The sequence below is a fragment of the Leucoraja erinacea genome, chromosome 7 (assembly GCF_028641065.1).
Source record: "Leucoraja erinacea ecotype New England chromosome 7, Leri_hhj_1, whole genome shotgun sequence".
NCBI classification, from domain to species: Eukaryota; Metazoa; Chordata; class Chondrichthyes; order Rajiformes; family Rajidae; genus Leucoraja; species Leucoraja erinaceus.
Genome location: NC_073383.1, coordinates 65,223,570 through 65,240,071, shown reverse-complemented (window position 1 = coordinate 65,240,071; position 16,502 = coordinate 65,223,570). Strand labels below are relative to the sequence as shown.

Below are 16,502 nucleotides of genomic sequence, written 5' to 3'. Positions count from 1 at the left end.
ACTAGCCCTTATGACTTACCTTGTCCATGCTGGGATACCTTTCTGCACTAATGTCATTTGCCTGTGTTAGACTTTTATTGCTCTATTTCATTATTTTACAAGAATCTAGCCAAATGCCTTTAAAACATTGTATAAGTATTTGGCCTCCCCACTTTCCCTGGCAGCTCATTCCAAATATTTACCACCGTTCATGTGAGAAAAACAGCCCTCAGATCTCCTTAAATTTCTCCCACCTTACTTTACATCTCGAGTTCCAGGCTCCCCTGCCTCGGAAAAGATTTGACTGTCTATACTGCCAATGCTCCTCAATAATTTTATTATCTTTTGTAAGGTCACTGCCCTTATGTTCCAGTGAGAATAAACATGGCCTTTCCAAACTCTCTTTATAACTGCATCTTTCCATACCAAGCAACACTCTGGCGAATCCCTTCTGTCCTTTTTATTGCTACCACATCCTTCCTATAGTGTGACGACTAGATCTGTTCACAACACTCCAAGTGCAATCTAACCAATGTTTTGTACAATCACAACAGGGCATCCCAACTCTTGTACTCAATACCTCGGCTATAACTACATGCATGCCAGATGCCTTTTTCTCTATCCTGTCCACTTGTGCCACCACTTTCAGGGATCTAGGGACGTGCATCTCAATATCGCTGTACATCAGTTCGCTGGTGATCCCTGATTTTTACTCCACATGCCCCCACAGAATTTCACATCCTAAAGTATTATTACCTCACCTTGCCTTGAATGTGTCTTTAAATTTCACCTGCTGCCACTCCACCCAATATTCCAGCTGATGTATCTTTGGATGTCCCCATTGTATCTTTCAACGATCCTCTTCGTTATCTTTGAGTCCACCAATTATTATGTTGTTTGCAAACTGACTAATCACACCATCTACATTGGCATTTAAAGTCATAAATAGATGTACACAATTGTGAAATTTGTAGAAATATCAAAGAAATCACAGTTACTGGCCGTGGGTAGAGGAAGGAAAATTAAGGCATGAATTATGTCCACTGGCATTTCTTTTAAATGGAAGAAATTGTATTGGTCAATTCTACATCTGTGATCTGACTTCCGCAGGAGGCTTCCTCTAGATTCCAAACGCCATCCTCTTTAAACTCTCCTAACTAAGGGTTCTTGCTGCCCTACATTAAATACTAGTATTTCTTTAAACTTCCCCTATTGAAAATAAATCTGATTTTTTGCTGAGATATGATCCTGACCCCCAATGACAACAACTACTGGCATCATTATTGCCAAAGCTGTGATTCAACTGCCCAGTGAAGTGATTCTATTTTTTATTAAAATTCATTTATCATCGTTGAAAACATTAGCAACGCAGTGGTGCTGGTTTCCAATGGACGCACCATGCTGTCCTCCAGTTCCGGTGGACTTCCGCCGCTGGAAGTATAGGATTTTGGTGTGTGTGCCTTGTCATCATTCCTTACAATGTTATGTACGACAGTGATCGCAACTTCTACTGAAGTGTTGATGGCCGTTGGCTCGCTAGAAGCTCATCCGCCCTTTGACAGGTTTTGTGTTTGGTCCTGCTGGGGGTCCACAGCCCCCTCCTCACCTAGCAAACCAGGTGGGGAGGCGGTTTAGTCGCCGACTATCCGACCATGGAGCAGGTGGCACGGGATTACATGGTACCCGTGGCGGGGGGAACTCCCCCGACCTGACCTGATATTAAAATGAATTTGAAACAAATTGAGATAAAGCCAATCCTCAGTGTTTACAAACAAATGATTAGACCTAATAAGTCATAGAGCATCACATTACTAGCTATGAAAGGACTAGGTTACTCCAGGATGGTAACTGGACGGTGTGATTACCATGTAATTAATGTTTTTAAATTGCTGAACATCCCTAATTATTTTTATCTTTCAGCCAGTACTTGATAAGGGAATCGTGTTGAGCTGGGGAATTGTAGTGCCTAGGCAGAACCTTTCCAATTTCTAATTACCACACTGGATTCCATGCAAACTGATCAAATTTCAAATACCCCAAATTTTGTGAATAACACAATCTAGATGCTTGACTGTTTTAGTTATTTTAGAGATACAGCGTGAAAACAGGCTCTTTGGCCCACCGAGTCCACACTGACCAGTGATCCCTGCACATTAACACTATCCTGCACGCACTGGAGACAATTTACACTTCTACCAGGCCAATTAACCTACAAAACTGTATGTCTTTGGAGTGTGGGAGGAAACAGAAGATTTAGGTGAAGATGCGGCCACGGGGAGAAACGTACAAACTCCGTACAGACAGTGCCCGTAGTCGGGATCGAACTCTGATCTCTGGCTCTACTGCTGCGCCACCAGTGCCGCCCCTTCCTCAAATGCAACTGTGATTCCTCAGTATTGAGTGTGCAGGTGTATGAATAATTCAAGATAAAATTAAATTGGAAAAGATCTCCAGGTAGGTATACTAGTAAATTCCTTTTGACATATCTGGTCACTGCTGAAGCAATCAACAAAACATGAAGAATATTTAAAATGCAAGCAAGATGAAAGAGATCTGCTTAAATTTTCGGATTTTAAATTCCACAGTTTCTGAAAATTGGATTAAGACTTCTAATGGTAGTACTGAATTTTTCAGGAGAACATTTGAAATAACTACTTTAAAACAATCACAACATTTCCATAATTGACAAAAAAACTTTTAATGGTTCCAATTATCCAGGATTTCAAATGCTTTTCCACCTGAATTCTCTTTGAGGCACCCAGCCCCTGATTTAGGTTTAGATTTATTACTGTCACATGTACCGAAGTACAGTGAAAAGCTTTGTTTTGCATGCTATCCCCCCCAGATCAGATACAATCAGTTCAAACTCAAGTACAACAGATAGAGCAAAGGGAAAGATACAAAGTGCAGAATATAGTCCTCAGTATTGTAGCACATCAGTTCCATAGACCAAATTCAATGCCTTCAATAGGATAGAGGTAAATTGAACAGTACTCTGGCTTATGGAAAGATCATTCAGAAGTATGATAACAGAGGAGATGAAACTGTGCCTGGTGGTTCGTGCTTTGAAGCTTCTGTACCTTCTGCCAAACATGAGCAGGTAGAAGAAGGAATGACTTAGCTGGGACAAGTCTTTGATTATGTTGGCTGCTTTTCTGAGGTTATGTTTACTTTATGTTTAGATGGCGGACTGCAGGGGTGATGCGCCGTTGTGTATGGCTGCTCCTCCTGCAGTCCGTCCTTTCACCCTTTTTTATTTTTATTTTTAGTCCTGTCCGTACAGAATGTTTATTGGAGGTCTTCTTTTATGTGGTGGGTGGGGGGAGGGGAAGGGGGAAACTGTTTTAATCCCAGTCCTACCTGGTCGGAGATGCGGTTTTCTTCCGAACCGCATCCTCGTCCTCTCTGTGCGGCCTACCATCGAGCTGGAGCGGCATTTCCTGCCGGGACTACAGCTTCGCCGGCGGTGCAAATGCTGGGACACCAACATTGTTGAGCTGCGGCTGCAGAGCATCCAGCCGCGGGCGGGCGGCACTGGATTTTCAACACCGCGGGGCCTGGGACCCGAGATCGCCAGAGTCGGAGGTCCGGCCGGCGCGGCCTGAGAACTTTGGACATTGCAGTCTTCGGGGAGGAAGCGGCCGCTTCAGTCCAGGCCGCTGAAGAATGTTCACCCGACACCGATGATCCAGCTTCGCGGCAGAGGGCCTGAAAACATCGGGTTGGCTGAGGAGGCCACATATAGACCCCGACCTCGGGTGGACTATGAGGGGGAGAACTGGATATTTTTAGTGCCTTCCCTCACAGTGAATTCTGCTGTGGGGGGATGTTTCTTGTTGATTTCTTTAGTGTACTGTTCTGTGTCTTTTTTTCTTTTTCCTTTTTATTTTGTATGGATTTATTGACATTTAATCTATTCAATTGGTTTAATCAATCTCTGTAACGCACTTTGGTTCAAAGTGATTTTGTTTAAAAGTGCTATATAAATAAATATTATTATTATTATTATTATTATTATTATTATTCCTGTGCTATTATGTAATTTATTCTGTATCTTTAATGGTTAATGTCAAAGTAAGAAGCTTTAGCTTCTTAAAATGACTGGCCTTATTTTACTAATTTTAGCTGCTGAAAAGTGTATTAAAAGAGCTGAAGGAAATGAAGCAAGTTGATGAAAATCTTCTGCAAGTGCACTTAAATGGTGAGTAACGTTTTCTAGAAGAATGAAATGCATATTTTATTTATAAATCTATAAAGGGATTTTGGGTGGAGTGAAGCTGGCTTTATTAATTGGTTTGGAGAAAACTTGAAATTTACGAGTAATAAAATCTGAAATGATTAAAGTAATTTCTAGCTTTATTCCAGTACATAAAATTAGCATTGTCGCACAGATGCCTGGAGTAGAAATTATCATATATTCCTTTTCATTGTAATTCATGGAAAATTAGGTGGGTTAATTCCCGAATAGGTGCCTGATCAATATTTCAGGTTTTATATTCCAACTGCAGTTTGGAAATTAGTCCGTGATGAATTACTAAAGATTTTTTTATGATAAGTGTGCTTTGCTTTATATATGAAGAGGTTGAGGCAGGGAGTGGAGAAGAGAAAATGGTGGCGGTCCCTAGGGGATTAGGCCACTCCTTGGGTCATCCCCCTCGGCTCTTGAGGGACAGGGACGTTTGTCTGCCCATGGGGTTTCCCGGGTGCCTGCTTGTGGGTGTTCTGTGTGTTAGCCATGATTCATTAGACGACTTCTGAACCTGCCAGGCTACTGGCCTTTTCCTGACCTCGTCCAGGCCACTACAACTGGTGACCCCGACGTTCATCACACATCGTGACTGAAAACAACGCCGTTGCGCTAAAGCAACCTACTTTGTGGACCGATGAGTCTGATATCTGGATCGAACAGGCAGAGGCACAGTTTGCTCTGCGAGGGGTGACGGTAGATAGAACTAAGTACTTTTACGTGGTCGGCGTTCTTGATCAGGCGACTGCGAGGCGGGTTAAACCATACCTCGCAGTCCCCCGTTTAGCTAACAAATATAGGGCCTCAAGGCCCTGCTCATCGGTAGATTTGGCCTGAGCAAGTGAGCGGGCAGCTCGGATTCTCCGAATGGACGGCCTAGGTGATTGCTGGCTGTCGGCCCTCCTAGAGGACATGCTCCAGGAGGGCCGACCAGCAGTGGATGTCCTGGAAGCGCTGGCCGTCCTTCCCGCAGCATCGGGAGGCGTGCAGGTCAGGGCTGCAATCGACCGCGTCTCAGCTGGTCCCGGAAGACCCCCGCGGCGAATTCCGGCCGCCATCGGGCATTCCAGCGCAGGCACATCTCCAGCATGGCCCGCCTGCAGTTCCATCGAACGCCAGCAGAGGTTGCTATGGTTCAGCCCAGCCAACTCCACCTGCTATTCCACCAGACCCCAGCTGAGGTGGTTGGTGCTATTATCACCGCCGCTGGGGAGATGCAGCAAGGCAAACTCCCACAGCTGCTTTTCGTGGGAGTTTGTCATCGCCGACGTTTCACAGCCGCTGCTGGGCGCCGACTTCTTTCGAGCCCATTCACTCCTCGTGGATGTCAAGCGGCATCGCCTGGTGCACTCCATCATGCTGGAGTAGTCTTCCTCCGCGTTGGTGATCTGGTTGCACGCCCTGATGGCCCCCTGTCGTCCATGGATGCGACTTTCGCACGCATCCTGTCGGATTTTTCGGACATCCTCGAACCCCACTTCCGCTCCTCTGCCCCCAAGCATGGGGTGGAGCACCATATTCTGACTACTAACATGCCCGGGAGCATTGTCTCGCTCCGTCTCAGCTCGGAAGGCGTTCCGCCTGATGGAGGTGATGGGCATCATGCGCCCCTCCGATAGCCCATGGGCATCACTGCTCCACATGGTCCCCAAAGCAGGAGAGGGCTGGTGCCCATGTGGGGATTACCATCATCTGAATGATGCGACTGTCGCCGACAGGTACCCGGCCCCATACATTCAGGACTTCAATGCCCATCTGGCCGGAGCATCGGTGTTCTCCAAGGTCGACCTTGTTCCGGTCCACCCAGACGATATTCCTAAGACAGCAATTATTACACCGTTTGGACTGTTTTTGCGGATTCCGTTTCAGTTGAAGACTGCCGTGCAGGCCTTCCATTGGCTTATGGACTGTGTGTGCCATGGCCTGGACTTTGTATTCGTCTACTTGGACGACATACTCGTGGCCAGCCGCTTGCGGCAGGAGCACTGCATCCACCTCCGTCAGCTGTGTCAGCACCTCAGTGATTATGGATTGGCAATCAACTCGTCCAAGTACCGTTTTGGGGTGACGGCCATCGACTTCCTTGGCCACCACGTAACTCCACAAGGGGCTGGTGCCTCTGCTGGCCAGGGTGGGTCCCCCGTCCGACCACAGTTAAGGGCCTCCAGGAGTTCGTGGGGATGGTTGCTTTTATCACCGTTTCCTGCCGGCGGCGGCCACAATCACGCGCCCGCTTTTCCACCTGATCGCTGTTCACCGCAAGGAGGTTGAGCGGTCCGACGAAGTAGTAGCAGTGTTCAAAAGTGCTAAGGAGGCCTGGGTGGGGCCACGATGCTCTTCCATCCATGAGAGGATGCCCCAACCGCCCTGACGGTGGGCGCTTCTGAGGTGGCGGTTGGGGCAGTGTTGGAGCAGCTCGTTGAAGGATGCTGGCGGCCACTCACCTTGTTCAGCAGGCACCTCAGTGGTGCTCAACGTCGTTACAGCAGTTTCGACCGTGAGCTCCTTGCCCTGTACCTCGCCGTATGTCACTTTTGCTACTTCCTGGAGGGGAGACCTTTTACTGCCTTCACGGATCACAAGCCACTAACATTCGCGTTTGCCAACGTTTCAGACCCGTGGTCTGCGCGGCAGCAGCGGCAGTTGGCGTACGTGTCCGAGTACACCACCTCCATCCGTTTCATTGAGGGCAAGTACAACAGGGTGGCCGACGCCTTATCGCGACCTGTGGTTCATGCCGTTCTCCAAGTCATTGAGAGTATTGATTATTCCGCCCTGGCAGCCCCACAGCTGGTTGACAAGGAAATGGCGCCTATCAAACGGCGGTATCGGGCTTGCAATTGGAGGATGTTGTCTATAGTCCTGGGGTGCAACGCTGCTGTGCGATGTCTCCACTGCGTTTCCGCGACCCATCGTCCCCGTCGCCTGGCGGCGCAGGGTGTTTGAGGTGCTCCAAGAACTTGCTCAACCCTCCATCCGGATGACAACGGCCCTTGCAGTCTCCCACTTCGTGTGGCACAGGCTGCGCAAGGAGGTTGGACGTTGGGCGCCCACCTGCATCCCGTGCCAGACTGCCAAGGTGCAGCGACACGTGCGTGTGCCATTGCAGGGGTTCGCCATCCTTGGCAGCGGTTCGATCACATTCACTTGGACTTCGTGGGGCCGCTGGCATGACCTATCTCTTCACCATGGTGGACCGCTTCACGCGGTGGCCTGAAGCCATTCCGCTGGCTGATTCCTCAACAGCCACTTATGCTCGGGCCTTGGTGGTGCACTGGATTGCCCGGTTCGGGGTGCCGCTGGACATAACATCCAAACGGGGGTCTCAGGTCACGTCGGAACTGTGGTCGGCCATGGCACGCCTCCTGGGGGTTTGCCTACACCACACAATGGCGTATCATCAGCTGGCGAACAGACTGGTGGAGCGGTTTCACCGCGAACTCAAGGATGCCCTGAAGGCACGGCTCAATGATCCGGACTGGGTGGACACTCTGCCGTGGGTTTTGCTGGCGATCCACACCGCACCCAAGGAGGACTTGGCCTCCTCCTCCGCCGAGTTGGTGTATGGGTCCCCGTTGACGTTGCCCTGTGAGTTCGTCCCACCGGCACAGGGCCCGGTGGAGCAGCCTTCGGACGCTCTGCGACGTCTTCGGCAGACGGTGGGCAATTTGGCGCCGGTGCCCACATCTCGTCATGGGTCTTCCGTCCGCACGTTCCCTTTGCTCTGAAGGACTGCCAGTTCGTCTTCCTGCGTAAGGATGCTCATCGGCCACCCCTACAGCGGCCATACAAGGGTCCCTTCCGGGTCCTAGAACATGGCTCGTCCACTTTTGACCTGGCCATAGGGGTCGGTATGAGACTGTTTCAGTTGCACGGCTGAAGCCGGTGCATATTGACATTGATTGGCCGGTGCTGGTAGTGCGGCCCCGTAACCGAGGGTGCCCTCCGTCTAGGGTACCTCCTCCAGTGGCTACTCCGACTCCTGCACCTGATGGTCGGTTGCCTGTTCCTGTGCCGGGCATGGTGCGCACCCGGGCTGGTCACCGCATGCTCCCTCCTGTCCGTTTTGTGCCTCTGGTTCTTGGGGGGTCGGGGGGGGGGGGGGGTCCTGTGGTGGTCCCTGGGGGTTAGGCCACTCCTTGGGTCATCCCCCTCGGCTCTTGAGGGACAGGTCTGTCCACGGGGTTTCCCGGGTGCCTGCTCGCGGGAGTTCTGTGTGTTTGCCATGATTCATTAAACGACTTCTGAACCTGCCTGGCGTCTGGCCTTTTCCTGACCTCATCCAGGCCACTACAAAATTATGTTATCTAGTATATATCCCTGTCCTTTATTTTTATTGTCTTTTTATCATCCAGGCTGCAGCTCAGTAGAAGGGATTTTGAATTGTGAAATATCACTAAATGTCGTGGTCATGCAGCACAAACAGAAAGTGACCAACCGGCAAAATGTATTTCAAAATATCCTATAGTCTCTGACCCCCAGTAGAAAATGTCTACCCTTGTGTTGTGTTGTGCCATGTTTCTCATATTTCCTTATAACCTAGAAAAAGGCCATCAAGATATGCTGGTTCTTGAAGCCACTCCAATAAACTACAAATGCTAGAAATCTGAAATAAAATCAGAAAATGCTGAAAATACTCTGCTCGCTAGCCGCTGTTGAAACTAAGAGTCAATATTTCAATTGATGTTTGTGTTGTTGTGTCAATTCAGAGAACCTTTGCTGCCTGATCTGTCTGTTTCCAGCATTTTTAATTTGAGACTAGAATTTGGTATTTTGATGTTTCCTGAAAGCAAGCCTAAACTTAAATAAACTAAGTCTCAAAATAATTTAATAAATGTAAAATCATTTAATACATGTAAAACTTCCTACTAATCCAGGAATGTGGAATATTTTCTGAAATTATTTTGTTTTAAAGTGTCAATAGACAATAGGTGCAGGAGTAATGGGGAGCGAGAACTGGAAGAGCAAATATGTAAGGAGATAGCAGATATTAGTAGTATGCGCAAGGTAGTGATTGTGGGAGATTTCAATTTTCCACACATTCTGTAAAAGGGCTGGATGGTTTGGAGTTTGCAAAATGTGTGCAGGATAGTTTTTTGCAGCAATACATAGAAGTACCTACGAGAGAAGGGGCAGTGCTGGAGACCCTGTTAGGAAATGAGACAGGTCAGGTGGCGGAGGTATCTGTAGGGGAGCACTTCGGGTCCAGTGATCACAATACCATTAGTTTCAATATAATTATGGAGAGGGTCAGAACTGGACCAAGAGTTGAGATTTTTGATTGGAGAAAGGCTAACTTTGAGGAGATGCAAAAGGATTTAAAAGGAGTGAATTGGGACATTTTGTTTTATGGGAAGGATGTAGAAGAGAAATGGAGGACATTTAAAGGTGAAATTTTAGGAGTACAGAATCTTTATGTCCCTGTTCGGTTGAAAAGAAAGAGTAATAATTGGAAAGAGCCATGGTTTTCAAGGGAAATTGGACATGGTTCGGAAAAAGAGAGAGATCTACAATATTTATAGACAGCATGGAGTAAATGAGGTGCTTGAGGAGTATAAAGAATGTAAAAAGAATCTCCATAAAGAAATTAGAAAAGCTAAAAGAAGATATGAGGTTGCTTTGTCAAGTAAGGTGAAAGTAAATCCAAAGGGTTTCTACAGCTATATTAATAGCAAAAGGATAACGAGGGATACAATTGGTCATTAGAGAGTGGACAGCTATCTGCAGAGCCGAAAGAGATGGGGGAGATATTGAACAATTTATTTTCTTCGGTATTCACCAAGGAGAAGGATATTGAATTATGTGAGGTATGGGAAACAAGTAGAGTGGCTATGGAAACTATGAGGAACAAAGAAGAGGAAGTACTGACACTTTTGAAAAATATAAAAGTGGATAAGGCTCCAGGTCCTGACAGGATATTCCCTAGGACATTGAGGGAAGTTAGTGTAGAAATAGCAGGGGCTATGACAGAATCATATTTCAAATGTCATTAGAAACGGGAATGGTGCCGGAGGATTGGCGTATTGCGCATGTTGTTCCATTGTTTAAAAATGATTCCAAGAGTAAACCTAGCAATTATAGACCTTTTAGTTTGACGTCAGTGGTGGGCAAATTAATGGAAAGGATACTTAGAGATAATATATATATAGCATATAGGGAATATCCTGTCCGGACCTGGAGACTTATCCACTATATTTCTCCATATATATATATATCTATATATAATTCATATATATATATATAGATAGTTGTCCATATATATTACCGAAGAAAAAAGCTCTCTGTAACCCATATATATATATATATATATATATAAAGCATCTGGATAAACAGGGTCTGATTAGGAGCAGTCAACATGGATTTGTGCCTGGAAGGTCATGTTTGACTAATCTTCTTGAATTTCTTTGAGGAGGTTACCAGGGAAATTGATGAGGGTAAATTGGTGGATGTTGTCTATATGGACGTCAGTAAGGCCTTTGACAAGGTTCCACGTGGAAGGTTGGTTAAGAAGGTTCAATTGTTGGGTATTAATGGTGGAGTAGCAAGATGGATTCAACAGTGGCTGAATGGGAGATGCCAGAGAGTAATGGTGGATGGCTGTTTGTCAGGTTGGAGGCTGGTGACTAGTGGGGTGCCTCAGAGATCTGTGTTGGGTCCACTGTTGTTTGTCATATACATCAATGATCTGGATGATGGTGTGGTAAATTGGATTAGTAAGTATGCAGATGATACTAAGATAGGTGGTATTGTGGATAATGAAGTAGATTTTCAAAGTACAGAGAGATTTAGGCCATTTGGAAGAGTGGGCTGAAAGATGGCAGATGGAGTTTAATGCTGATATGAGTGAGGTGCTACATCTTGGCAGGACAAATCAAAATAGGACGTGCATGGTAATTGGTAGTGAATTGAGGAATGCAGTTGAACAGAGGGATCTAGGAATAACTGCATAGTTCCCTGAACGTGGAATCTCAGGTAGATAGGGTGGTAAAGAAAGCTTTTGGTGTGCTGGCCTTTATAAATCAGAGCATTGAGTATAGAAGTTGGGATGTAATGTTAAAATTGTACAAGGCATTGGTGAGGCCAATTCTGGAGTATGGTGTACAATTTTGATCGCCAAGTTATTGGAAAGATGTCAACAAAATAGAGAGAGTACAGATGAGATTACTAGAATGTTGCCTGGGTTTCAGCAACTAGGTTACAGAGAAAGGTTGAACAAGTTAGGTCTTTATTCTTTGGAGCGCAGAAGGTTAAGGGGGGACTTGATAGAGGTCTTTAAAATGATGAGAGGGATAGACAGAGTTGACGTGGATAAGCTTTTTCCATTGAGAGTAGGGAAGATGAGGGGGGCTACGCCACTTTAACTAACTCTTCTTGGATACCTGATGTGTATTTTACCTGTTTTTGTACTCGTTTTCGTTCAATGTTCGAAAGTTAGTATTTGTTAAAACCGAAAAGCTATTTCAAAAGTATTCTAATATGTTCTTTCAAATTGTCACTCATCCAAGTTCTGGCTCTTATCTGATTACTCAGATCTCCTTGTTCTTTCGAGTTGTCACTCATCCAAGTTCTGTCTCTTATCTGACAAGAGAAGCTCAGTGTTTTTTTCAAGGCTATGCTACCAAGATTATTGGCAGCTTCATTTTCCTGTGTTCAGAATTTTGCTATGTCTTTTTAATTTCTCACAAAGCCTATCGGGATACTGGACATCAAGTAACAGGCTATATTTATATATTCATATACATACCCCTTTTGATGAAATGGTCCATGTCAGATGAAATAAGATGTCATGTAATGAGCTTGCAATCTATGGAAATTAATTGTTGATTCTTTGTTTTCTCTTAACTTTAAGGTTATTTTTTTCCTTATTTCTAACCTTTTGAATTGAGTTCAAATGGAGACCTGAATTCCACGATGGCCACGTGGCATACAGGTAGATGTGTTAGATGAGATTGGAGATACCTTTATCCCAGAACAAAATCTGTTATTTTGAAATTGTAAATTTGGGAGATAGATTGGAACAATTGGGAATATTTTTTTTAATTGTTTTTTTTAATATAATGATCTATTTTTAAAGGGTCTGCCTTATAGATAGTTAAAGAATGATCTCACATCCACCACCACCCGTAGAATTCTGGATTAGTGGAGGGAATGAATAGGACACTAAAGATTGTGGAAGTTAGTTATGACCTACAGGCCCACAACAATTAATTAATCACATACGCACAGCAATTAAGCACAACCTTGTCAGTCTTGCATTCACAGGGGTTGAAAACGCAGAAGCCACTGCCAGTTAAATACAGACACAGTCCATACTACTGGGATCAGACAAAATTGGGACTATGTTGGACGGGACTGTAACAGGTGCTACTATGACACCAACTGCCGTGAAGATTGAAGATTATCCCGTTGAAGACATCTGATACGATTGACTATAAATGGAGGAGAACCAAGAAAGGACAATGGAGCTATTGGCCCTACTTTTTATCCTGAGGTTGGCCCAGATGGGCTGGACGGGGAAACGCCCCTGCACCAAGACGTTCTGAATAAAGCTGACAACTGTCCTTGCGTTTATAACAATGACAAAGATAGATCCATTACCGCAGGTTCTTGAAGTAACCAGAAAAAGGTGGCAGCTTATCCTGGAGCTACAGACCGAGCTGAAACAGATGAAAAATGTGCTCACCAATGCCCAGTCTGAATATGAGCATCTTGCATCAATCACACAGCAGCTGAAGGAGAGCAATCAGGTTGTGGAGTTGAAAAGCCTTGATTTTGGAGTTCAACTAAGTTACAGAACTGGATTGAGGTAAATCCCAGCTGGGATCAAAGTGAGGAGCTGAGTTGGGATGAATCAGACAACCAGTTGGCATTGATGGAGAAGGAAGAAGAATGCTGGTTTCACACGCTGATGGACAACTTGGGATGAAGAGAGCGACTCGATTTGTGAAAAGAAACTACATTTGCGATGAATGTGGACAGACTTTCCAACAGTGGAAACAACTGTCAGTTGAACAAATGAACCATACTGGAGCAAAACCTTGGCAGTGTGAAGTTTGTGGTTTCCAATGCAAGCAGAGAGCATCCTTGAAATACCATATGACCAAGCACAATACAGAAGTTGAACTTGAATTTGCTTGTGACCAATGTGAGTAGCGGTTCGAGAAGGCTCACAATTTGAATGTTCATATGCCCATGGTTCATCTCTTGACCCAGAATACAGATAAAAACAAACCTATTGAACTTGAAATCGTCAGCTAAGTTTGGAAACATTAATTAAGCAGGAACCCAGTTAATAGTTATTCAACAGCTAAATGATGAGTCTAAAGAATGTTGCACCCTGTTTTAATGTCAGCAAGACACAAAGGATTAACATGAATAAATGCAATCAATTCAGGCTCACCTAAAATAGGTAAAGCAAAGGAAAGTTTATTGTGGAGAATATAGTTCTGAGCATTATAGCACACCAGTTCCAGAGACAAAGTCTAATGTCTGCAATGGGGTAGAGGTGCATCAGGCAGAATACTAGCAATTGGAAGGATGTTCAGAACTCTGATAACAGAGGGCCACAGTTACTGTACATCCTGGACATACATTCAAGTTACAGCGTAGTTTTGAATGAGGGACAGTGCCTATCCAGAAGAAATAAGGACTCAATGGAGGAAGTTCTGGATGGTTCAATAACCCTTTCACCTTGGAATGGAACAGTGACTGAAAATGATGAGGGTGATAATGTTGCGAAGCATCAACCTGTCCCAGTGTTAGCTGACTTTCAGCCTTGTACATACAGTGGAGCCACTTTGCGGCCGGTGAATGTGGACAACTCGGAATCCCCATTAAAGAAGGATATGTTCTTGTGCTCAGATCCTGAATATACAGAGTGCTCTTGGGAAAACGTTCAGGCACAAGATGCAACTCAACCATTAAATGTGGAAAAAAAACAGTTAACTGCAATAAAGCATCTTTTTCTAGAAGAAATTATGTAGATGGATTGGAGTCCAGTGATCTTTCTGAAAGGTATTTATCAAGTGAAGATGACAGAGAAATTAAAGTTAAGAATGGCTCTTCATATGAGTCTTTTCAACCATATTGGAAGAAGAAGAGTAAGTTACCAGTTAAGAAATGCAATATTAAGGATATGAATAAACAATCTGGACAAAAACGTGGCCGGAAACCAAAGTCAAACTTGGAAAGGGAAGATTTCCCCACCATGTATCGATGTCTGTATAAGGGTTGCTGGGCTGTTTACAGAGGAGTTGAAGGACTTAAGAAACACATAAAAGAGCAATATGAAGTGCGTGAAAGACCTTGCCCCACCCAGGATGTAACAAGGTGTTTTTGATTGATTGCTACCAGCAGTGCCATGTAAAGCTGACCCATACAGAAGAAAGAACATCTTTACAGATCAGGAGGAAGTGCAAAGCCTTTGATCACAACTTCGGAAAGACAAACCACATTTGATCAATTTTGAAGCATTTTGAGCTCTATCATATGACCAAGGGTCTAGAGAGAGAAGCTGAACGTTTTGAAACATATGGACCTTTTGAAAGAGATTATGCCGAACCCTATCCAGGAAGACAGTGACTCAGGCCTGGTGGGTAATCAGTGTGATGACAATCAGAACATTGATGAGGATGGCAATTATGGCGTTTCTGATGAGAAGAACAATTGCTGTTTTGTTCCCAACCCTGACCAGATCGATGCCGATGGTGACAGCAGAGGAGACACCTGCAAGGATGGCTTTGACAACAACAACCCAGATATCCTTGACATGTGCCCTGAAAACAGCGCCATCAGTGAGACTGACCTGAGGAAGTTCTAAAGGGGATGATGCAGATCGTTCCTAACTGGGTAATGTGCAACAAGGGCAGGGAGTTACTGCAGACTGCCAACTATGACCCTGGCTTTGCTGTCAGATTTGAGGAGTTCTACACCATCAACTTCAGTGGCACCTTCTACATCAACACAGACTGCAATCTATGCTGGCTTTGTCTTTGGATTCCCGTCCAGCAGCCGCTTCTACGTGGTGTGCGAAAGCAGGCCATTCCAAACCTACTGGGAGGAGAAGCTGTCCAAACCCACGGATACGCTAGCGTCTAGATCAAGGTGATGAACCCCACCACAGGATGAGAGGGGGGGAGCACCTCATCTGTGCAACGATCTACGAAGAGACTGGCAACACCCTCGGACAGGTGCAAACTTTTTGACACAACCCCAATATTGGCTGAAAGGATCACACCGCCTACAGGTGGCACCTGATCAATTGACCCTAAACAAGCTTCATCAGGATGGTTGTCAATGAGGAGAGTGAGAACTATTTGCCATACCATTAGTTTGATGGACTTTGAGGTACTATTGAACTGGTAGCCATACCTTTGGTTTGATGGACTTTGGGGTACTGTGATACATTATGGCTCCATCATTCAGCTAATCATTGCTCTAATATTTGCGACCATTGTGTGTACCAACCGAGGACTGTGAATGTTATCACGTTTGATAAATAGGAGGGAATTAAAGAGCTAATAGTCAAATCTAAAATGGAGTCCTTCTTCTACAAAAGCATGGACTAGTAGAACAAAAGAATGGCTCGGTGCCAAGTCTGAATGACTTTGTAAAATATATGGAACATTGTGGAGGACAGGTTGTCTTTTCAATAAAGACATTAAGATGGCAGCCTGCAGTAATAATATGTGCTTCTGCAAGGCCATAAAGAAGCCAAGATTGAAAATATAACTGATGCTCCAGAGATGAGTAATAACTTGTTATTGGATGAGCTCGATTTGGAGCCAGCTTTCCTATATTGTGAAAGGCTACATCATCTTTCAGTCATGCCATATTCGGACTTGGTAGGAGTGTTTTACTGAGAAGAAAAATGTATAATTGTGCTGTGAGTGGGAGCCCGAGAAGCACTGAGCAATGTTTGTGCTCATTGTAGACCTTTTGCAACTCCCGTCTGACGAATCAATTACAGATTGCCATGGTCTACCTTCAACGTTTGTTGCTATCTGCTTTTTAAGAAATTAACTTTCACATAAGAGCACGAAGCAAATGATACCCCAGAGCCTGGGATGGTCCAATATTAATTGAGACCGTAGGAGGAATTTGAGAGTCTCAGGAATGGTGCAACACGGTATACACTGTTGAGGGTCCAAGCAGATTGAGATCAACTTGGTGCCTGTGATCTAAAGATGATACAAACTGCGATTGGATGACAGCAAAATATTTCTTCTTACAATTGTGGAGTTATCTCTTATTAAAGATATAATCTGTATAGTAAAAC

At 45.0% G+C, this 16,502-nt stretch overlaps 1 protein-coding gene across 1 annotated transcript in view; it reads left to right on the top strand.

The window, feature by feature from the left end:
- The window catches only part of orc4 (origin recognition complex, subunit 4), a 99,795-nt gene that overhangs the window by 41,886 nt on the left and 41,407 nt on the right, over positions 1-16,502 (top strand). Inside the window, 1 exon segment of the mRNA XM_055638683.1 lies at positions 4,105-4,180. Coding sequence (XP_055494658.1) covers positions 4,105-4,180 — 76 coding nt within the window.